The sequence below is a fragment of the Drosophila rhopaloa genome, unplaced genomic scaffold (genome assembly GCF_018152115.1).
Source record: "Drosophila rhopaloa isolate 14029-0021.01 unplaced genomic scaffold, ASM1815211v1 contig_167, whole genome shotgun sequence".
NCBI classification, from domain to species: Eukaryota; Metazoa; Arthropoda; class Insecta; order Diptera; family Drosophilidae; genus Drosophila; species Drosophila rhopaloa.
Genome location: NW_025335047.1, coordinates 2,853,768 through 2,876,993, shown reverse-complemented (window position 1 = coordinate 2,876,993; position 23,226 = coordinate 2,853,768). Strand labels below are relative to the sequence as shown.

The 23,226-nt window shown below is 42.1% G+C and overlaps 4 protein-coding genes across 7 annotated transcripts; 2 read left to right on the top strand and 2 right to left on the bottom strand.

Moving 5' to 3' along the window:
- Positions 1–4,294: 4,294 nt before the first annotated feature.
- Positions 4,295–6,674, top strand: LOC108046823 (succinate-semialdehyde dehydrogenase [NADP(+)] GabD). The gene is made up of 3 exons (XM_017126736.1): positions 4,295–4,462; positions 4,541–4,842; positions 5,313–6,674. The coding sequence occupies exons 2-3, from the start codon at positions 4,549–4,551 to the stop codon at positions 6,546–6,548; spliced, it is 1,530 nt and encodes a 509-aa protein (XP_016982225.1). The 5' UTR covers positions 4,295–4,462; positions 4,541–4,548; the 3' UTR covers positions 6,549–6,674.
- A 260-nt stretch (positions 6,675–6,934) lies between these two features.
- LOC108046812 (nuclear protein localization protein 4 homolog) lies at positions 6,935–22,906 on the top strand. 2 transcript variants are annotated; one of them, XM_044458509.1, is made up of 8 exons: positions 6,935–7,013; positions 8,153–8,386; positions 8,449–8,603; positions 8,665–9,193; positions 9,257–9,455; positions 9,517–9,677; positions 21,769–22,184; positions 22,439–22,906. In XM_044458509.1, exons 1-8 carry the CDS (start codon positions 6,999–7,001, stop codon positions 22,596–22,598), a joined length of 1,869 nt encoding a protein of 622 aa, XP_044314444.1. In that variant the 5' UTR covers positions 6,935–6,998; the 3' UTR covers positions 22,599–22,906. The 2 variants fall into 2 exon arrangements, with proteins under 2 accessions (XP_044314444.1, XP_016982209.1); XM_017126720.2 differs by lacking the exon at positions 6,935–7,013 and adding an exon at positions 7,825–8,086.
- LOC108046811 lies at positions 11,479–13,907 on the bottom strand. 3 transcript variants are annotated; one of them, XM_017126718.2, is made up of 2 exons: positions 12,199–13,907; positions 12,000–12,134 (listed from the first exon to the last, which is right to left on the bottom strand). In XM_017126718.2, the coding sequence occupies exons 1-2, from the start codon at positions 13,804–13,806 to the stop codon at positions 12,108–12,110; spliced, it is 1,635 nt and encodes a 544-aa protein (XP_016982207.2). In that variant the 5' UTR covers positions 13,807–13,907; the 3' UTR covers positions 12,000–12,107. The 3 variants fall into 3 exon arrangements, with proteins under 3 accessions (XP_016982205.2, XP_016982207.2, XP_016982208.2); XM_017126719.2 differs by having other exon boundaries at positions 12,000–12,131; XM_017126716.2 differs by having other exon boundaries at positions 11,479–13,907.
- LOC108046813 (putative uncharacterized protein DDB_G0291608) lies at positions 18,361–19,473 on the bottom strand. Its single transcript, XM_017126721.2, has one exon. The coding sequence runs from the start codon at positions 19,005–19,007 to the stop codon at positions 18,585–18,587; it is 423 nt and encodes a 140-aa protein (XP_016982210.1). The 5' UTR covers positions 19,008–19,473; the 3' UTR covers positions 18,361–18,584.
- Positions 22,907–23,226: the final 320 nt, after the last annotated feature.

The following is a 23,226-nucleotide window of genomic DNA, read 5'->3' as shown; positions in this document are numbered from 1 at the left end:
ACTTACCATTACTGAAATATAACACTACATTTATTTGCCCTGTGGGGTTCCTTGATCCCACCAAAATCCATTTAATAATCGGAAATAAGAAACTTTTTGACTTGTGAAATTTCCAAAATAACTTTCTCATAAAAATTTAATTTGATTCGCTTGAATCCGTCATAAATAAAGGTTCTTATCACAAAAGCACTCGTTAGGCAATCACTTTTCACTTCATTTCGAAGGGTATTTTACGCCTAGGTCTTGGAATCTTCAATATTCGGGTGTTCCCTTGTTTGAATTTTTGGGGTTGGCAAGGCATTATTTCGTGTATCGAGGCACAACAAAGGATACGGATAAGGGATCGTATCGTTTTTGCGGCTCAAGGACAACGGGATCGAGTTCCAGTGCATGCCAGGACATGCCGGGGAAAGTAGAGAGGCACACAATGGGCGGCGGAATTATGAAATAATAATCAAGTAGGGCATAATCATAATGCCGTAACCTTGATGCAAAGGTAAACAATAATTAAGCCAGGCTGCGGGGATCTTCTATAAAAACGAAAAAAAAATAGGCTCGCGAAGGGGAACGGATAGAGGTATCCTGGTCGGGATCGGCATCACAATCGCACACGTGTTGCTTCCACCCGGACAGAGCTAATCTGCTGACGCATTCAGGACGCCTCGTTTCGGATCTGGATGGGACATTCGAAATTGAGAATTACCGGCAGCTGCTCCGACTTGGCTTCCATCTTCGTCCTCACTCGATTTCCTTGCGACTTGACTTGCGAGCAGCTGCAAAGACGGTCGTTAAGCACACGTGCCAAGGTGAGTCAGCAGGAGCAGGAGCAGGATCGCCACCAGGATCCGAATCGGAATCGCACCAGAGGGACCAAAAACAGGAGCAGCAGCGCTTATATCAGCGAAGCTATTATCCTGCAGCCCGCAGCCATTTTAAAAGTTAACCCTCTAAAAGTTGTATGTACCAAATCGAAAACACTGCCGCCCCTGATTATCTTTGCACTGAGTCATCATTGTCACATCGTTATTAGGCATTTACAGAAACATTAAACTGCCTTTATCAAAAACAAAAGGCCATAACTTTTCTTACAGACATCCGATTTCCAAGAAGCATACTTCTAAGTGATTGTCTTCTAATTCTCTAAAAATCTGTATTCAAATCTTTGTATTTTTGCGTCTCTTTGTATTTTTGCGTCTATTTTCTGTCAATTTTACCAAGTATCCCTTTCCCAATTCTCGAAAAGTGGCTTTACAGAAAAGTTGCCTAAAACCTGCACTTCTAAGCCCATAACTTTTCTTACATACATTCGATTTCAAATTGGCATACTTCAAAATGATTGTGGTTTAATTCTCTAAAAATCTGTGTTTTCAACTTGATTTGTATTTTGGGGTCGATTTTTCGTCATTTTGACAGTGTTACCCCTTTCCAAATTTTCGAAAAATGGCTTTGCAGAAAAGTGACCTAAAACCTGCACTTCTAAGCCCATAACTTTTCTTAAAGACATCCGATTTCAAAGTGGCATACTTCTAAATGATTGTGGTGTAATCCTCTAAAAAACTGTGTTTTCAGCTTGGTTTGTATTTTGGAGTCGATTTTTCGTCATTTGTATTTTTGGGTAGATTTTTTGTTAAATACGTAAAATGAGAAACTGAAAAATGGATTTACTTCTTTTTTTGTTTCCTATGATACATATAAATTAATTTCAAATATTGTATAGCATTTGTAAGTGTTATAAGTAGAAATGGATCTTATTGTTTTCTGAGTCTTTTAAAGGAATTCTGACCTATCCTGCGCAAGGCCTCAATGGGTTAATTTGTAACCCGGTCGAGGATGGTTAATGCCGAGGAGCAGCTGCTGTTGTTGCGTGAGTCGATCACGACATCTATCTGTTCGGCGGCTGTTTTGTTTTCTTGCCATCTTGCCATCTTGCCGACTTGCCACACTGCCAGGACAATTGGCAACCAGTTTGCGCCCTAAGCTTGCGAGTCCTTTGTCCTCGCCAGAAAGCTGCCAGGCAACCAGATCAGATCCCAACCAAAAGAAACCCAACAACAGATGTTTTATTCTCGCGTTGAGGAACGTGTTCCCAAACATGATTTATGGCTCGGCTGCTCCGCGTTAGAGAGTGGGCTGAAATCCCAAGGAAAGAGACGGGGATGTTCGGGATGAAAGAGAGGGCCTCATCATTGTTCCCACTGACCAGCTGCCAGGGCGGCGTCTTGGGCTTCCAGAGGGCCTCCGCCTCGAAGAAATAGCACCAGAACCGGTCCAGGCCATACGATGCGATCCCATCTCTCCAGCTTTGTGTCGTTTTTATGGCGTGTTATGATTTCGTATTACAATTAGCCGGCACAAAAGGCACACGGCTGCCTATTTCTGGGTTGTCAATTGTTTGCATTCTATAAAAACGAAGGCCCCATAAATTCGCAAGACCATGGCAGCGCATTAAAACTGTCAAAATTGTGCAGTTAAGTAGACATTAGATTGGTTTTGACTGCCGACTGGCTCACTACTTCATTAGATGGGTTTTTGATGGGCCCTGATGAAAAGGCAACACTGGCAAAATTTCAAGCTTAACAAAAGGATATTTGATTAACTGGCATTGATGGATACAAACTAAATTCATATAATTTAATTTTAAAATCTTTGGTCACGTATTAAATTTATAGTTTACTTTGTAAGAACTAAGATGTAGTTATTACTTAAAAAAAGAATATGGTTTTCTTTATCATAACACACAGTCTTTAAGGTTTTAATGTTACTATATTAGTATATTTTCCTGCTAAGAATTGATCCAATTTTATCGTTTAAAAAAATGTTCCCATTGAAATTGAAATATTTAATAGTTTGAGCTTAGAAATATTTTGGGGATTTACAAATAAAAGACTATCTTTCGAATTAGTTTCTCATAGTTTCTCAGAATGTCCTTATTATTAAAGAACTGTTGCTTTTGATTATCAATTTGTCCAGCTATAAATATGTTTTGATCCCAGTTTTGTCACTACATTTCTCCAAGTGCAGCCTGATCTCGATCAGTATGGAATGGGACAGGGGCACACACCTCCCGGCAGCACTTAAGACAAATAACTTAAACACCTATCGACAGCAGCCAGGAGCAGCCACGTTTGCTTCCGAGCTAGACGCATTTTCAATTAGTTTTAAATCACAACTAATTGAATTCATTTCGGAGCCCGAGTCTTGGGATCCAGATCGCGATCGGCATCTAGGCAATCTTATCTTAACAGTTATGATGTCCGCATGGCGGCCGCCTGTTTTGGCATTCTTAGCCAAAATTTATTGACAAAATTTGCAACACTGATTGCCAGGCTCCTTGATGAAGGGAGGCCAAAACCAGGTGAGTCGCAAGCGGTGGAAGCTGCATGACCAGTAGCCCAGTAGGCAGAACCTGCCGCTGTCTAATTCAAGCAGACACAATGCGAAAAACTATACAACAAACTTTATAAAATCTTAAAAATGGAGGAATCATTATCCTAAATAACAAATTTAATTGACAATGATTTAAATGACAAACATTTTTAGACCAATATAACACCTTAACAAACTTAAGCATTAAAAACTATAATACATTGTTAGAAATTACTGCGTTATCTTTAACGATCTGTATTGAAAAAGAATATTAAGAAATCCATTTTTGTTTTCGGTGTTCAGGATGGGTTGGGAGACCCACCTTTTGGCAGAACTGCTGCCGGCATATGTGAAATCTATGGTCGTGATGCCTGGCTGGCTGGAAGGCTGACTGCCTGCAAAGTCATAATAAATGGAGCACACTCCGCTCCACGTTGGCGGCGCATGCAAAAAAGATCGGGCGAAAGGCACCGATTGTCCAGAGATTGCCAAGACAAGTGGCGCTGCCTTAAAATCGTTGTGAGGCAACGGCTAAAAATGGGAATCAGGAAGCTTACATGGACTTTCTTTTTTTTCTGCTTCCTTTTTCTTTTTGAAAGTCATAAGGTTGCCGCGCATTCCACTGACAAAAGGTGGTTGCTGCGAAACGGTCGATTTATCGAAGTGTGAGCGTGATTTCGATTGCTGTGAAAGAAAACATGTACTATATTTCTAAAATAAAATATAAGTTACAAAATGAATACATTTTAATCAATAAAAGAAACAAATATTGAAAATATTTGAATAAGTAAAAATAAGTCGATTTGATTGATTAAACAAATTTTTAAACGAAACTGATTACATAATTCAAATCATTAATTTTTTCGCGGCATGCCCACAGCTGTTTTTGATTAGTAAAAGACGAGTTGGCAGTCACTGCTCGTAAATATCTGCCTATCGTCTATCGCTCTGCTGGTTCGGAGCGTAACAAATTAAAATCAATTAAATTTAATCAAAGCCCTTATTAAAGCTACAGCTATAGCACTTGGGAGCAGCGAACCCTACTGATAACGTAGCAGATAAGATAGACCCCCTAAGCTCACTCAGGTGAAAAAAGGTAATAAGAGAGCGGTAGTGTCAATAATCGATTAGTAGCCATTTGTTAATTGGAGTTTTGCTTGTTTATTATTTTTAGCCGGCAGAATGTGGCGACAGCTCAGCGGCGTCGCACGATCAGGAGGCAACGTGAACTTCTGCAGGATGCGAGGACTTTCGGCTTTGGTCCAGGACAAGGCTTTGGTAGATGGAGCTTGGGTGGATTCCAGCAACTCAAAGGCCACTTTTGAGGTCAGGAATCCTGCCAATGGAGCCCTCATTGGAAAAGTTCCCAACATGACGGTGGCCGATGCCCAAAAGGCCATAGATGCCGCCAAGCAGGCCTACGAGTCCAAGGAGTGGCGATCCCTGACGGCCAAAGATCGCTCCAATCTGCTCAAGGTGAGTGCCGGGATCATTCCCTATCAGGGGTGCTCATTCTCGATCCATAGATCTGAATATACTAATACAATTAATACAGTCAAAACCACAGGCCTTAATTAAAGATTATATTTCATGGCATGCTTTTTATAACCTGAATTTCTTAATCCATGTATAACATATAAAGGTTCGCTGATAAATTTAAAAATTAGACTCATTTAATGGAAACTTTATTTTGTTTAGATATTATATTCCTGTAGTCAAATTCTTTTTCTAGTAGATAGTGAATTATATTCATATTATGTTGGCCAAGTAAAGGCATTTATATTGCATTGATAAATCTTAAGGCTACTTGCTTAAAAATAATTATTAATTAGGATAGAAGCCATAATATTCACCATAGTTACAGATAAGTACAACTGTAGGTCGTTGCCAGTTTTACTCTCATTATAAGTTAACCCCTGCTAATCTTATCTAATCTCGGTTTGCAGAAGTGGCACAAACTCATCGAGGAGCACTCGCAGGAGATAGCCGAGATAATGACGGCGGAGTCGGGCAAGCCCATAAACGAGTCCAAGGGGGAAGTGGCCTACGGGAACGCCTTCGTGGAGTGGTTTGCAGAGGAGGCCCGTCGCATCTACGGCGAGATTGTGCCCAGTGCTCAGCCCAATCGGGAGATCATTGTGATGAAGCAGCCCATCGGAGTGGCGGCCCTTATTACGCCCTGGAACTTTCCCATGGCCATGATCACGCGGAAAGCAGGAGCCGCACTGGCTGCAGGATGTACGGTGGTGGTGAAGCCCTCGGAGGACACTCCTCTGACCGCTCTGGCGGTGGCCAAGTTGGCGGTGGATGCGGGCATCCCGAAAGGCGTGATAAATGTGGTTACCACCAACAAAGCGGCCCCCATTGGCGATCTCTTCTGCAAGAGTCCCGATGTGAGGGGCATATCCTTCACAGGGTCCACTGAAGTGGGTAAGCTTCTGTTCCGAAATTCCGCTGATGGCATCAAGAGGATTTGCCTGGAGCTCGGCGGCAATGCTCCGTTTATTGTTTTCGATTCGGCGAATGTAGAAAAAGCGGTTGATGGGGCCATGGCCTCCAAGTTTAGGAACTGCGGACAGACCTGCGTCTCTGCAAACAGATTCTTCGTGCAGGATGGCGTCTATAACAAATTTGTGGAGCAGCTGAAAAAGCGCGTGGAGGCCTTGAAAATCGGCGATGGCCAGGGATGCGATGTGCAAATCGGACCTCTGATCAACGAAATGCAGTTCAAGAAAGTCAGTGGCTTTGTGGAGGATGCGAGGTCCAAGAAGGCGAATATTATCTTAGGTGGAAAGCCGCTGAGTGACAAAGGTGCCCTGTTCTACGCACCCACAATAGTCACCGATGTCCCGCCCTCTGCTCAACTCTACACGGAGGAGGTCTTCGGTCCGGTCGTCTCCATCATCCGTTTCCGGGACGAAGAGGAGGCAGTGAAGAAGGCCAACGATACCAGGAGAGGTCTGGCCGGCTACTTCTACAGCGAGAACCTGCAGCAGGTGTTCCGAGTGGCCAAGCGACTGGAGGTGGGCATGGTCGGAGTGAACGAGGGCATCATCTCCGCTGCGGAGGCACCATTCGGCGGTGTAAAGGAGTCCGGAGTTGGGCGTGAGGGTTCCAAGCATGGCATCGACGACTACGTCGACATCAAGTACATCTGCATGGGCAACCTGCAGTACGATTGAAGTCCAAGGGAGGAGTCACTTCCGCTGCTTTCATATGCTGTCTTCCACTAGAATGCGATTTGTTGACTGTTGTATAAATGTTGTAGAAAAGCACGCCGCTATTTTAATAAATGTGCACAAAGTCTATTTTATGTAAGCATATTTATTAACTAGTAATTGTATGACATTGTAGAATACCTTAATCAACTAAAGATTACTACAAATATAATTTAGTTATGTGCTTTAAATAAGCATTAGAAAGTAAAAGGGAATGTGCTTAATAGTCAAAATAATATTAAACCTTTGAATTTTTATTTTCAAATGACCCGCCCAACTCATTTATCGATAACTATTTATTGAGTTATCGCCAGAAACAGCTCGGTGAGTAATTTTCTGTTAACCAGAAACGGCCACACCTCACCATCGCCACAGCTGTGCGAGAGAGACAGCGACAAAATTACAATAGCCGCAATGTCCGACAAAATTGTAAGTAAATTATTGATAACAAATTAAAAAGCGCGTTTCAAGTGCTAACCGCATAAATGAGGCGATTGTGCAGTGATTGTGGTGCAAATTGGCGGCGGGTCGATTACACGTAGCCGTTAAAAAAGCCGGCAAACAAAGTCGGTCCCCCAATTCGATTGGGTTTGTTGTTGTTGCGTATATATTGCAAAATATAATTAAAGAACGTTTTCCCAATGGAAAGTGCAGGTGAAAATGTGTGTGACATCTATTTTGATGCACTCCCCGGAAGTGTAAATTCGTCCCAAGTTCTTTAATGCGGCTAAAAGTGCAGGCGGTGAAATTAAATGGTACCATGACTTGTAGATTTTCAGCTGAACGAGTGCAGTCTAGGCGAAAAAGTCGACTAAGGGGATTTTCGGGAGTTTTAGACCCGACCTTAAATCTAAATAAATTATTAATAATTTTTGGAGAAATTATTCCGCCAGGGAAATCTATTAAAAGTTCCATTCTTTCAAATCAAACATTTTTTTATAAAAATGTGCACTCAAAAAAATTACCCTATAATTTATTTAAATTTTGTTGATGGTTTCTTATAAAAAATATACATAAATAATTCGATAATTTTAATTTTAAAAAATCAATTTACTTTTTTTTCGTCTTACCAAAGTTCTAAGCCAAAATGCAGTGTATCTTTACGATGCTTTTAGGTAAAAAAGTGTATGTTTATTTAATTTTGCTTGTGTGCAATATATCTCTTTTAAATATGCACTCAATTTGGCAATGAATTGCATTTGTTTTTATTGCGATGCCAACAAATTTTCACAGTCAAGTTCGCGCCTTCATGACGTACAGTCCGAAACACTAAATAAAAAGCCTTTCAGGCTTTGGTAGCTTCATAGCTACACTTGACAACCCCCCACCCAAGCCACCCACCACCCACTCAACCGCCCACTGCACCACCCACCCAGTGACCTATCCGGAAAATCCACAAAATGGCCTGTGCACCTTTGCTGCTCGAGCAGTTCATCTACAGGAAGCGCAATTTCGCCTACGCCTTTGTGCGCCATCGTCTGTTTGTGTTATGCAAACAATCGGTTGGACCAGAAATTCAATTATTCAGCAGCCTAGTTAATAAATAATGTTACTTATTATTATTACAGCTAATTCGCGTTCAGTCTGCGGAGGGCATCAAACGCATCGAGATCTCGCCCAAGTCGAACCTGAAGCATCTCTACGACAGCGTTCAGAACGCTCTGAAGGTGGATGGGTTCGGGCTCTTCAAGGAGCGCAACTTCCTCACAGAGCTCCAGGCCAGTGGCTCCCAGCTGGTGGGCACTTCCTTGAAGCATGGCGACATGGTCTACTTAAAACAGATGGCTGGCACATCGTCGCGCGTAAGTAGTGCTTTCCTCGATAATCGATCTGGTGTTAACCAGGATATTGTACTTCTTTACAGCGCACTAGCACCACTGTCTTGGAAAGTCAGGCGTTCAAGACCAGCACCAGTAACCCAAACAGCGCACGTCCATCCATCAATGTGGTTGAGGATGACGTGGACCAAACTCTGAGCAAGGCGGATGGCACCATCAAGCGCGAACGCGATAGCAAACTGTAAGCTTTGGGCTATATCTTTTTGTTGTCTGCTTAACTAATCAAACTATATATTTTGCAGGTGCCATCACAATGCCAACGGCCGTTGCGTCCACTGCTCCGCACTGGAGCCCTACAATGAGACCTACCTGAAGGAGCAGAACATCAAGCACTTGTCCTTCCACTCGTACATACGCAAGCAGACCTCTGGCATGGACCAGGGCAAGTACTTCGTCTTCGACGACATCAATTGCCGCATCAAGCCAGGATGCCGGGAGCATCCGCCATGGCCCAAGGGCATCTGCTCCAAGTGCCAGCCGTCGGCCATAACGCTAAATCGTCAGACATATCGCCACGTGGACAACGTGATGTTTGAGAACACCAAGATCGTGGAGCGCTTCCTCAACTACTGGCGAACGACGGGCCACCAGCGCATGGGGTATCTGTACGGCACATACGAGCAGCACACCGATGTCCCGCTGGGCATCCGGGCCAAGGTGGCGGCCATCTACGAGCCGCCACAGGAGTCCACCAGGGACTCGATCAATATTCAGCCGGATGAGGGAGCCGATGATGTGGATGCCGTGGCTAGTGCGCTTGGACTAAAGAAGGTGAGCCTTACTCTTTATTGTAGACCCATCAGTAATCTCTAACGATCTTTATTATATTTACAGATTGGCTGGATTTTTACTGATCTCATCACGGAGGATGCGAGCGTCGGCACTGTCAAACAGATACGTGGCATCGAGTCGCACTTTATTACGGCTCAAGAGTGCATCACAGCCGGCGAGCTTCAAAATCGCCATCCAAATCCATGTAAATATGCCTCCAATGGCGTCTTTGGCTCAAAGTTTGTGACCATTTGTGTGACAGGTAAGCTCTGATTGATCTTTCTCGTTATGTAACATATCTCAATGCTGCTTTCACATTTCAGGAGATAAAACCAAACAAGTGCACATGGAGGGCTATGCGGTCTCCGCTCAGTGCATGGCTCTGGTGCGCGATAATTGTCTGATACCCACCAAGGATGCGCCCGAGCTGGGCTACGTGCGTGAGTCCACGGACAAGCAGTATGTCCCAGATGTCTTTTATAAGGTAAGTCTTGAAATTCTTATTAAACGGAAGCTTGGCTCGTCTTACATTGATTAGTTTTAAGGACATAGGGGATAATAAGAAGTTATAACAGTGATGTTCCCCCTTGAAAGATAAAACAATTGTTGGGCAACCTTTATTGAATTACGTTCACACACAAACAACTTCCATATTTAGACATCAATTAAAATGGGTTTACTTTGGTTTCTTACATGCAAAGAAAATCTGGGTTTAATACCAATATGAATTTAACTGTTTACATGTAACATCAAGACGATTACATTAGGTTCCATTCTTTTCCGCGTTTTGTACTTCTCATCATTGCTCTGTTCTCCTTCAGAATAACATTTTTATACCCGTTACTCGTAGAGTAAAAGGGTATATTGTATTCGTGCAAAAGTATGTAACAGCTAGAAGGAAGCGTTTCCGACCCTATAAAGTATATATATTCTTGATCAGGGTCACTAGCCGAGTCGATATAGCCATGTCCGTCTGTCCGTCTGTCCGTCTGTCCGTCTGTCCGTCTGTCTGTCCGTCTGTCTGTCTGTCTGTCCGTATGAACGCTGAGATCTCGGAAACTATAAAAGCTAGAAGATTGGCATTTTGCATGCAGATTCTAGGAGTTCCTACGCAGCGCAAGTTTGTTTCAAAAAGGTGCCACGCCTCCTTTAACGCCCACAATCGCTTATATACGATTTTAAAAATTTAAATATTTCGGAAAAGTAAAAATGCAGTTTTATTGTGTTTATCAATACCTATCGAAATGTAGAAGAAATTTTTCAAATCGGACCATTCGTTAAAAAGTTATGCGTGATCAAAGTTTCTATCTCCATCTCCCTCGCACTCCCTTTAGCTGAGTAACGGGTATCTGATAGTCGGGGCACCCGACTATAGCGTTCTCTCTTGTTTAACATATAACTATGACACACCGATACACAATTGGTGATAAATAGTGCGATTAAAGTTATTTGATATAAATTATAGCCCTTTGAGCAACGTCCAGTCAAACATAATTTTCAAGATTTTTGCCATTTCATTCTTTAACTTATTAATTCATTGTTTTTTTTTTTAACGCTTTCTTTCGGTGTTTGTTCTATCTAATGCATTCTTCATGATATTCAAATATTTCGAGTAACTACAATTTAATCAATAACTTAATTTAATTAAAAATTCCGAGTTTTTTAATAAATATTTCGAATTTCGATTCATTAACTATTTTGATTTTGCTACTTCTATTTTACTTATCCGATTTGATTCCCTTAATTTATTTACGGATGGCTATTCTTGGCATTTTTTTTTTATCAATCACAAACAGGCCCTTAATTACACAAACAAAATGCATATGTAGACATCGAAAAACTATTCCGCTTTTAGATACTTTTGGCTAAGAGATACGTTTCGTGTGGATAATTGAATTGACTATTTCGATTTATTAGCCTATTCTGATTTCACCTCTTTCTTGGTTTTAATTTCCATGAGCTGATCAAGATGTTTTTTATATGGTTCCATATTATTTTTTGTATTTTATTGTATCTAATTCACTATATCCAGGTAACGTCGTAGCGCTTAAACACCAATTGAGTGCCTTTGAATCCTTATGATAAACCTATCAATTATGTTACAATTTCCACCTTTTCCGTGATTATTTAGTTATTTTAGGGCCATTAATAAAGTAGTTTTTTTTATATATTTTAAATAACCTCCAAAACGTTTGTTCGATTTGTAAATTGTTTATAAAAATTTAGTCTGTGTTAAAAAAATTGGCTTCTGTTACTGGCTCTAATTGTATGTTTCGTAAAAAGAATTCCGAGCGTGTGTTTATTTCTACAAAAATTCGTAGCAAGATTAGTAGATTTGTATACCAAGAATTATTATATCGATATCAGAGAGGGTTGTACATTACGTTTAAAGTGTGTGGGTACTTCGAGTTGCTTAGTGTTCGTTGGATTTCAAAGAGGATTTGGCAAGTGGATCAGTCCGCTTGTGATCGGTTTAAATGGTATTCGCCACAATTCCGGATGAAGCTCCTGAGCGACGGTCGTCCCAAGGCATTGCCACTGGCGGCAATCTTATCCACCAACTCGATGCCTTGCACTATGTGACCGAAGATGGCCGTAAAGGAGCGCATCTCGTTGAGCACCATCCGGAACTGGCTGCCCACGAATCCACTTTTGTCCTGTCGCCGCTGTCCCCTTCGCATGCCAACCGTTCCCCGCTGGGCCGGCAATCCAGTTTCATCCGGCATGAAGTATCTGTTCTCGAAGGCCGAGTGTCCCCCGCGTCCGTTTTGCGACTCGAAGTCGCCGCTAATGATGCTCTCGCCTCCCCAGGCCTGGAAAACCGCACAGCCCCGATAGCCGTAGCCACGGTCGTGCCGCACCAGCGCCCCAAAGTTCTCCGCCATCCGGGGGGCAGCATCCGATCTCACCTCGACTAGTACCCGTCCGGCCAGTTCTCCTGCTATTTCCATGTCCAGAAAATAGATGGGGTAACAGTAAGCGGAGGGCTGGCGAAGAATGCTTACCGGGGAACTGGGATGCTCCTGCAAGCGTTCCTCAAAAATCTTCCAGGGAGTCGGTGTCCGGAATCCTGGTTGCTGTACATGCGGCTGCTGCTGTTGCTGTTCCTGCATCCGGAGCTGCGCCTGTTGATCGTACTGCCCTTGCCTCATCATTTCATTGAAATCCTGCACCAAGCCAAGCTGTCCCGGAACCAGAACATATGTGGTCAACTGCGGCGCCGAGATGATGCTGCTTTGGCTGGTGCTATTGTTGCTGCTCTGGCTGGTGCTATTGTTGCTGCTCTGGCCGTAGCTATTGATGCTGCCCTGGCTGGTGCTATTGATGCTGCTCTGCGAGAAGGACGAGCCAGGTGAATCTTCCTCCGGGCCCAAAGCTCGAGTGTACGCGAAGAAGCCGTGGTGTCGTAGCCATTCTCGTTCCTGATCCCGTTCCGCCTGCTGCATGTGCTGCATGTGCTGCCTAACCTCTGCCTCCTGCCGGCGGTGATTGAAATGCGGAGGCACCACCGCTAGTGGCAACAACTCTGGCTCCGGCGGCGGAGTTATGGAGGGCGGAGGAATTATTTGGCGCTGCACCTCGTTCCAGTAGGCGAACACACAGTAATTGGTGAGGATGAGCGCCTGGGGCGGACCCACACTGGCGGGTATGGGACCCGGACGGGGTTGATTGCGCAGCCGCAGGATTCTGTCGTTCAGGTGCTCGAAATCCAGGATCTGCATGCCGTTCTCCTGGACTGCGGCCCGCATTCTGCACTGGAAGTGCACCTCCACTAGCTGGCCATCAAACTTACGCCGCTGGCTTGCCAGCTGAGCGAGCAGCTGCACCATATCGGCACCCGTGAGATTGCCGGCGGATCGATTCAGATCCTGCTCGGCGCGCCGCTGCCAACCCGTCATCGTGGTGGACACCATGCTGGGCTGGTGCTCCAGAATCAGGCGCTTCACATGCAACTGGACGTGGAAGCTGGCCTCGCACATTTGGTGCAGCAAGTCCATCTCGCGGGTGGCCAGTTCGGTGGCCTGGCCAGCAGTGCGCTTGATCTTGGCCAGCTCCGAGGCAAGTAGCTGGCGCAGCAGGTCGTGGTAGTCCACATGGCGGACCAGGCGATGCTCCAGGTGAGTCGAAGCATCCGAGCAGGCGCGGCACAGCAAACGCTGGCAGTTGTGACACCAAGTGGAGTTGGGCATGGCGTGAATGAAACAGTGTTCGGCGCAGGAGGCCAGGAACCTGTCCACACAGATCTTGTCCAACCAGTTCTCCGAGTGGGAGTCGGGCTCTTCGTTGGGCACTTCGATGGGGCTGCCGTTTCCCTTGGAGAAATCTAACATGGCCCTGCCCAAAACCAAAGCGGGCAGCTCACCCAGCAGGTACATGATGGCCCTGGGTTCGGGCAACTTCTGGCCACACAACTGGGTGACGACACCGCACAGCCGGCAGATGCACTCCGTCGCGTTGGCGATGGCGCTCCTGGCCAGGCACTCCTCGCAGAAGCTGTGCTGGCACACCAGCTCCTTGGGCAGCACACGGGTGTCCATGTTGTAGGGACGATGGCACAGGCCACAGCTCAGCAGCGACTCCAACTCCTTCGGAATCTTGATGGACGTGCCCATTTTTCCTCAGCACTAAAAAATAGAAAATTCTACCTAAATTAATTTGTATTTTAGGGGCAACTGTATGTTGCGTGTTCCTATTCCTATGAAGTACTGATATGTCTGGGGTTGTGGTAGAGCTGACATTCGTAAAAGCGTTTTTCAAGGAGTACTGTGTTCATATATTGTGTTATGCAAGATTTTATTTCGAACCCAACAGTGTGATATAATCAAAATCTTAATCTATGTGGTCTGCATCCTCATTTCTGCACTCATTACTTTGAAAATAATTGAATTTTATTTAATAACGAAAGTAACAGCCTCAAGTATCTTTGATTGATATCATTTTCTGAGTGTTTCAGTGTCTGAGCAAAACCAAAATAGTCCCCCATAAACAACTCCAGTTTAATTTGCGGTTTCCCACAAATCATCAACAGATGCCTTCAACTTTGTTTGCACTTAGCTTGAGCCTCTTATGAGCAATAAATAAATAACCAAACTAAACGAAATTGAAAAGTTCTTGCTTTGACAAAATACATTCTCAAAACAAATAAATACTCAGAGCGACAAAGAACAGACTTGAAATTATTTGATTTGAATGCCCCATTAGAAAGTAACTTACTTGGGATAAGCCCCCTTAAGATCCTTTCATTTATTCTTGATTTTTAATCAACAAAAATTTTTGTAATTTTAGAATTGATTACCCTTTGTGTTGATTGTGATTTAACCTTTCACTTCCACCTAAGACCAAAGCCCACTTCTTGTCACTTGGTCATAAGTTGCTGGCCTAATTCTTTGTGAGACCTTTGAAAAAGTTTTCGCCGTGTGGCATTTATTACGACTTTGTTCTAAGCTGTGTAATCAAACTTTTTTTGGCGTTGGGCACCCGAGAGTTGAAACCCCAATTTAATGTGTAGCAAGTGGTTCCGGGGGTCAAGTAAAGGCGGCCATGGCAACGGACAAAAGTCTGGCCGAAAGGAAATAGCATCGCATCCGAGCCGAAGCCAAAACTTTGTGGGCAAGCAACATGCGTGTTCTATTTATGTTGGTTATTTTGGCTTACGTTTCACTCACAACTAGCTTTGAACTAGGTTAAACTAATTAATTAATATTCCATCGAAGTAATTGCGAGCTCTGTTTAGCCGGTTTTTATACAAATGAGTGGTCTGATTGGATCAGGCTTGGATCTTTAATTCATTCTAGTTATTTACCCTTTATTTGGCAGTTTTTTAGTTATAGAGATGAGAAATAACTTGTTTTGGTTAACCGTTTCTATTGAAATGCAGATATTCAAATATACTCCAATATAAATTTAAAAAATAATATCAAGTTGTAAATTTTGTATTTTGTAGCTGGGAATATAAATTACTTGAATTTTTGTCATAAAATTATAATTTAGAGGGAGTACCAATCCTTGTACATGTACATATCAAATTAAGTCCTTTTTTTGAGCCATTTGTCCGGCATACAAAACAAACAAAAAAAAACATTGTTGAAAAATGTACTCTAAACTGACCTTCTATAATTTTTTTCTTTTGTCTGTCATGCTGTTATAATACACCTGTACAACCTGAATGCTTCAAACGGTTTGGTTTTTTCCACCTCTACTCTATTTTCTTCCATGCCATTGAAACACGTTTCAGGCATTCCTTACGCTTATTTTGTTTTCTGTTTATTATTCACTTTTTGTGTATGTTTGCCATTTGCTTCCCCTACGATTCCCTCCCCCTTTTCTCTGCAATTATGCAAATGCCTTAAGCTGTCTGCGAATTCAGCTGCCTCCGGCAATTATAGAGTGGAGTTCGCTTCGCATATGGCGAGAAAAGCATTGCCTACTTTTTACGGGGTTCCGTATTTTTCACACTTTCCGCCATCGAAGCAAATTTGTAAATTGTGAAAATAAATTCCTTGGCAGGCTGTCATTGTCGCCTAGGCATAAATTCATATTTATGCCAGTTGTTTTGTCTTCCAGGAAAGTTGTGTTTAGAATGAAAATGTACGAAATGTGCGCGAATTCGTTTCGGTAATTGTTTACAAGTCTGGAAATTAAGTTGACTACTCGGTGTAATTCATGACAATTGTTGATGAGCCAGTTGTGTCTTTTAAAAGAGGGAAAAGCCATGTCAAGACAATGACAGATTTCTGTTGTTGCCGTTTGCCCGCTTTATTTGCTGTTCTACAATAAATTAACCGTCCGACTTGTGTCAGTATTATTCAGGCTTAAGTCACATTTAGCCACGTTTACACGAGTTTAGGCCATCAGCCCTCGACACCTAGAATGCCCTAATTAGTGAGCTTGCGCCCAACAAATGTTATCGCTTAATTCTGTTTGCGGAGGCAAATTCTGCAACCGCAGTAATTGTTCCTTTTGTTTTTTCAGTTTTTGTGAGGTTGCGGTAATTGGATAACTTTTGCGAAAACTTATTTGCTATTGAGTGTCAAATGTGGGTTTTGTGAGCAAAGTGGTTATTAAATATTATTATCAAGGGGATGTAGGATGGAAATTCTAATTGGACGTTTGAAATGATATTTGAAAGCTATTTATAAATTAGAAGTGGGCTTTTTATGACCTCACCATAGAAACATTTACTATCTGGAACTACTTTGATGAAACTACCAAAATACTTGTTATTGAAGCTTAGAATAAACTTTTTGGCAAGCATTTAAAGCGATTCTTAGGTTTTGTAACTCTAAATGTTTTAAATCGTTTTAATGAACTGACCAGATTTGTTTACCCAAATTTCCATTTTGTATGTATTTACCCATACATTTTTAAAGGCCTGTTGCTCATTTGTTGGTCGGGTTCCGCCCTGGGAATTGTCTCGAAATCACCTTTTGTCTGAAATAAAATGTATGTTGGTGTGTGCCTATTTATTTATAACACTTGCTGAAGCCTTTGGCTTAACACATGCAATTCCCAAATGAAATGAAAAGTTTTTCTTGCCACGAAAAGGAACTGGCTCACTTTAATGAATTTTCATTAATTTTAAATGCAAATTAGTTTGAAATTCTTTTAAAAAGAGTTTCACACGAATTTGTCATTTAAAATCATTTCGGGAAATTTCAACAAATTACTCTTTCAACGGAATTATTCCGAAGTTAATATGGTGCAAGAATTCATGTGCTTCGCACTTCAATCAACTTTTTCCACGGAGTAATTTCGAAGCTAAAAATGCTCGAAGGGCGCATGCATTCCGGCATTGTCTGTTCAATCAATTTTCAGAACTGCGTCAGCAAAATTCAGGCCAAGCATTTGGCTTAAAATCATAAAAAGTGGCGAAGGCAAATCTGCAAATCGATAAGCAATTTGTGGCCTGGTTTGCTTCAGTTTGCGGCCCACTTCCTACTCGTTGGGCTCATTGTCAGTGTCGACCCTTAGGACATCGTCCTGGCTTTCCGTTTTTATGCCGGGCAATAAAAATTTATTGCGTGTTTGTGTGTCACCTTCGATGGTCAGAACGGCAGGAGGTCTATATTTCTGGCCGGACTACACCGCAAATTCCCCTTTGCTAATTGCCATAAACGGACTTCGTCCAGCTCAATAATTGCTTCCCCCACTTTAATGACAGTGCAAACGTGCTGCGAATTTCCCAGCCATATGGCCAAGTCTGCAATTCATATTTGCAAGGAGGAATCGAAGGATTTCGAGAATTTGTGGCGAGGGAGGGAGCTCTGCTAACTTTATTTGAATAACAGCCTGGTTCAGTGTCAAAGCTTCTTTTGGTTTTGTTTTCAATGCTGTTCTACCTTTCTGCTTTTTAAATTAATTTTGTTAGCAAAAAAAGTTCTACAAGAAGTACTAAACAAAGTCTGTCAAAATAGATAAAATAAGATGAACAATAATTTGACTATGAATTATTACTCCTTTACAAACTACCCTTTTTGTAGGGTATGGAAAAACAAGTCCTGAAATCATTTGGACAATTCAATAAATGTGCAGATTAGTAGTTAGAGCTGCTCAGTTTTTGCACACACAACATATGAAGGTTGCGAGTAAAGTTGACAAATAATTAGCATACTTTTGCGGGAAACCAACCTTTTTTGATTGATGGGCGGCCAGCCTTTCCTGCCTGACTTCAATCATGCAAATTAACCTTCAGCGTGTCAAATCATGTGCTAATCAAAGTAAAACTTTGATGGATGCCAAATGAAATGTGTCGAATCTCTGGCAAATAAGTGTGCCTGAAGGTTTGCATCCGTCGAGATATGATAATGAATCTACTGATTGAAATCATCTAAAGACAAAAAAAAAGAATTTGGTTGTAAAAAATAAAATATGAATTCATCAAAAGCAACTCTAGGAAAATTTTAGACTGCTGTCTTAAAAAATAATTATATTTTATTTGGTAACAAAATTAGTTTACTATAAAATAGCTAGTAAGACAATTACGATATTAATTATTTTTGGTTAGATACGTTTTTCGATTGGGTTTTCAGTTCTTTAGAAACTTCTTATAAGCTTTTAACTTTGTTTAAATTAAAAACAGATTTTTTTTGTGTTTTAATCATTTTCATAACTTTTCGCACTGCAGTTAAAGTAAGTGCTTTAAAAACACTTAAATCTTACCATAAAATAAGTGAATTACTCCTGAAAACTTGCAGCCATTAAAAATTTGTATGAGTTTTCTTCACACTTTAAAATGCACAGGAACTTGATTGTTTTTTACCTGTTATTGTTGTAGCATTATTTTTTTGTTTCATATTTTCTACCTTGAAAATGCATCAAAAAATATTTAATTTCGTATTATTTTACGCTTATTATTGTTTTGTCATTTGTACACTCGCACTCGATGCTTCTCCTACTTTTGGGTGCACTTGCAGGAGGTGAAAGCTTTGAATATTCTACTTTCACTCTTTGGACTGATTTTCTTCTTGATGTTCGCTGACTTTAGTTTGGTCTTTTGCCCCACCGCCTGCTTTTGCTCCTTATTTGTCTGCACTTCCTGCTGGGATAAGTCCTCCGATTGCTGCAGTTGCTGCTGCTGTTGCTGTTGCTGCTCGTGTTGCTGCTGTATCTGTTGCTGGTGTTGCTGCAGTAGCTGTTGCTGTTGCAGGCGCGATTTGAATGCTGCATTGCTAAGCTGCCAGCTGCTGGAGGAGGCTCTCAGCGGCGATGGCTTCGTGTGCTGCTGCTGGTAACTGGGCGCCGCACTGGCCAATCCCGCCGAGCTCTCGGCGCTGTTGGACGAGAGCGTGGAGGAGGCTACCGCCGTCCAGAACATGATGACCCAGCTGGCTAACGATTCTACGCATCGGATGGCACTCCTCCAGACCAGGCATGTTAGCCAAAATAAAAATGGAATGGAGATCGGGAGTTCGGGGCACAAATAACCGAGGATAACGCGTGCCGTTTGACTTTCAGCGCGACTCAAAGCTGGGCTCGTCCTGCCCCTGTTGCGATTCGTGGGCAAATGCAGCCTCGGCCCGCCAGGATGTGGCTTTTATAGTCCAGTGAGAGAGCTTGCAAAGCTCTGGACATTCTGGCGCTCTCTTCGCCTCGCTTCCAATGTCAATGTCAAGCTGCTTTTCCCTTCGTTTAACTGCGTTTTCCTGCTCCACACGGCATGCAGACACATTTGCATACAACTCTGCCAGCCATTTTAATATGTTATGCTGCAGTCTTAAAAGCTTTTTTTTTTGGCTGTTTTACAGGCATCATTGACTACAAAATATCTATAATTAGACACAGTAAAATATGCCAATTAAAAGGATGGCAGTTTCAAAGAAAACTTTAACCTGATATGACAAAGCAAAAATGTATATAAGTAAAGTATATTTAGTTATTAAAATAGGAGGAATACATTTATTCAATTTTTCGCTGTATAACAAACTCTTTCAATTTAAAAATTGTCGAAATTTCAAAACCAAATAATACTTATTTTAACTATGAGACGAAAATGTGTTAAAAAGTTATTGAGGTTTTTCCTTCTGTAAATTTAGAATGCTTATAAAGTGTGGGTGTAAAAACTGGAAGCCCTTCATTTTTAAAGGAGTTATGGACACGAATCCTGATTTGATTTCTAGTACATTTTTGTTTTGTGTTTACTTTAAGCAAAAATCGCTCCAGTTATGTAGCTTGGTTTAATGCGGATTTTTTCTACATGAATACATTTTAAGTGCCTACTTGATTTTATATTTTTAACCTGTTGAACGGTTCTTGAAAATCTACTTTAAATTCTTATCACAATCCACGCACTGTGGGATGCACCGAAAACTATTTTATAATTGATTTAAAATAAATAAAGCGTTTTGACCCTTCTACTTCTGACAATTCACCAGGTGGATTAAGGTTAAGCCAATAAATTACTTGAGAGGTTAGTTTTTGGGACGACAAGTTCCTGGTATAATGGAATTTACTAGCAGGATCAGTAACTTTGCAATGTCCAGCGGGTAATCTGTTTATTGGCAAAAACTAAGTTCTGTTGGTACAGCAACCTGTGGAATAGCCACCCAACTGCATGGTGGACTGATGAATTTTCCTGCAATTCAATTTAAGTTGACAAACTCGATTTTATTTCGCTGACGTAAACGGAACCGGAAATTTGTAATACAACAAATTTGAAGGTGCTTTCATGTAATAACATGGTTACCTGCAGGCATCCTGCTCACCGCTTATTATGTGCGTTCATTGATTTCGTGTGAGCATTTTCCGCTTGACCAGGTCGTTTGCCACCTGCCTTTGAAGCTCCTGTGTTTTCCTGGCTCCGAGGCTAATTAACTTATGCATGTGCAGCTCTGCGTGCTATTTCATTCGAATCGGATGACCTGCCAGCGAGTCCGACTTGTTGACACGCTGACGCCTCCGCGGCTGACACGCCCCCGTTTCGACGACCACCCACCCCCCTCCCCCTCCCCAACATAGTGGCAACTTAATTGCGTTGGTCGCGAATCTGCAATTATAAAGGCTGCGTGGGCGAGGTATGTCCTGCGCCTAAACCGCAACATGCCGTCTTTTTTTCCACATTATTAACGAGATTGCTACTTACTGCTGAAATCACATTTTGATTCTATGAAATCTGCATCGAGTTTCTGCAAATGCAGTCTGACATTCCTCCAGTTGAATGCATTTTAATATTAACAGTTCGCTTAGTTATCAATTTCAATAGAAAAGGTCAAGGCTACGCTTCCCAGTTATATGTCAAATATATTTTGCTTAATAATTTAATATTTATCTTGCGCCTTCAGCTTTCTTTTTAAGTTCAACAGTTTTTTGATAGTAATCAAATAACGCTTGAACTCATAATAGAAAAAAGATAGATAGATAATAATAATGTTATCCATTTGTGGTCAACAAATTTGCTCTATTTTATAGTTTTGGTATGGAATATTGTTTGGTGTATGGTTATAAAAACTTTTAAAAAAAATTTAAGATGACCAATAATTGGATTAAATTTGGCAACTGTTTTATAATGCTAAGGACATTGCTACCCGTAATTACTTAATATTTTATCATCAATTAAACAGATCTTTTTGTACTGATTTTGACCCATTTGACTAAGGCATACATCTGTGACCTTTTTGTCGACCATTGCCATTCCGGGGATTCCCGGAACGGGGTCATCTTTGTAGCAGCATACTTTCAGGGGTCCAGTAAGTCGGGCAGGCTTTAGTGGCCCAGTGGCTCAGTGAAACTTTAGCGAGCACAGTTTTCTGTCTGTCTTGAGCAGTGGATCTGGTGACCCTGGGCGTCTTGCAGCCGCTTTTAGCCAGGTCCAAGACCAAAGACGAGTGCCGCCGGCCTTCATAGACGTTGGCAAGGTCATTGCCGAGCTAACAGGTTGCTCGTCAGCGAGCTTTTAGAGAGAGAGTGAGAGCAAAATGGGGGAAAGTACAGAACAAATCAGACGTCAGCAAGCGTTTTTTTCCCTTGCTTTGTGGCCCAAATCAGATGTAGGTCACTGGGCCAAGTCTAGCCAAGCTAATCTTGGCAAAGCTATCCATGAATAACCTGATTTCCACTCTTTTCTCTTCTTTTTCAACCAGGAAAAGGACCAGTACGGCAACGAGGTGCAGCGACTGGCTCGTCCCCTGCCGGTGGAGTATCTTTTGGTGGATGTGCCCGCCTCGACTCCTCTGCAGCCGCAGTACACCTTCACCGAGTACGACAAGCGCCAGCCATTCCCCATCGAAAACCGATACATCGACGGCCACCTGCAGGACTTCAACGCACTCAGCTGCTACTTGTCCGGCTGGGGCGACGAGGAGTTCCTCGAGGCCATCTCCGACTTCCACCTGCTGGTCTACCTATACAAGATGGACATGCTCCCGTTGCGCCAGCACATGGGTCCGCTGCTGGAGGCGGTGCGCAACAAGAACCCCAACCAGGCCGCCCAGTTCAAGATCGAGGATGTGTGGAAGCTGCTTGAGTCGCTGATTCAGGCCAGTTCCGGCGGCAGTGGGTGAGTTTGCAAATGCCCCCAAAAGCTTTCCCATTTCCCTGAATACAGTCCCCCAAATTCAACCATGTTTTGCTTAACATATTAAGTTTAATAAACTAACAAAAAGATTTTTTTTTTAATTATTCTAACCGAAATCTAATCGGACGGGGATTGATGTTATTTGATAAAGATTCTTATATCAAACAATCTAATTACCAGTCCAGTAATAATAAGCTGATTAAATACGCAATTAATTCGTTATTTTTTCGTTGCAGTGGCACCACCAGCTATCCCAGTGGTGGAGCATCGGCCAATTCCGGAGCCGCAGGCTCGGAGGCGATGGATCTGGACGCCAACACCTGGACGTGCAACCACTGCACCTTCATCAACCGCGGCGAACTAAACTCCTGCGAGATCTGCTCGTTACCCAGATAAGGATCCCCGACGAGAAAGTTCTACGATTTGCAGCCTAGATGAACCATTCGAAATTCCGGTGTAAAACAAACTAAAGATTCAATCATACTTACTTATAGCAGCGGCTGGAAGACATGGGTGTCCCTCCCACACACACACATACACATGCACACTTAGAGGCGCACGCACATACACAAACACACGCAGCGGCTCGTGCGAACTTTGCGCATTGTCTCTATGTAATCCTTGTGTAAGAATTTTATAAAATAAAACAAAAAGAAGGAAGGAAAATTTAATTTATTTTTGAATAAATTTCAATTGTTGTGCAAGTTGTGGTTTTTATTTTAAAAGTATCGCAACCGAAATTGCATTCAGAAAATACCTTCCTATTTCAACATTTTTCAGTGTAACCTGTAACTTTCTTTTTGGACGCAAGGCAACCAATTTTTCAGAGAAAAGAAGAGTTCGTAAGTGTTTTTGTGTTATAACGTTGTCAAAAAAAAAACGCGCAGCTAAAGGATAGTCTGTTTTCACAAATTTCAAATAAGTTCTTTTATATTTGTTTAACCTTAAAATTTTAAACCAGGAGGCGACTGCTGAAAATAACTAAACGAAAATTTGATTTAATTTTGAATTGTGTTATTCCTCC

Excerpts from the sequence above, each read along its gene's own strand:
- LOC108046823 (XM_017126736.1), top strand. The coding sequence starts at position 4,549 with ATGTGGCGACAGCTCAGCGGCGTCGCACGATCAGGAGGCAACGTGAAC. Across the intron at positions 4,843-5,312 it reads ATCGCTCCAATCTGCTCAAG|AAGTGGCACAAACTCATCGA; the intron begins GTGAGTGCCGGG and ends CTCGGTTTGCAG.
- LOC108046812 (XM_017126720.2), top strand. The coding sequence starts at position 7,985 with ATGGCCTGTGCACCTTTGCTGCTCGAGCAGTTCATCTACAGGAAGCGC. Across the intron at positions 8,387-8,448 it reads TGGCTGGCACATCGTCGCGC|CGCACTAGCACCACTGTCTT; the intron begins GTAAGTAGTGCT and ends ACTTCTTTACAG. Across the intron at positions 8,604-8,664 it reads CGCGAACGCGATAGCAAACT|GTGCCATCACAATGCCAACG; the intron begins GTAAGCTTTGGG and ends TATATTTTGCAG.
- LOC108046811 (XM_017126716.2), bottom strand. The coding sequence starts at position 13,806 with ATGGGCACGTCCATCAAGATTCCGAAGGAGTTGGAGTCGCTGCTGAGC.
- LOC108046813 (XM_017126721.2), bottom strand. The coding sequence starts at position 19,007 with ATGTTCTGGACGGCGGTAGCCTCCTCCACGCTCTCGTCCAACAGCGCC.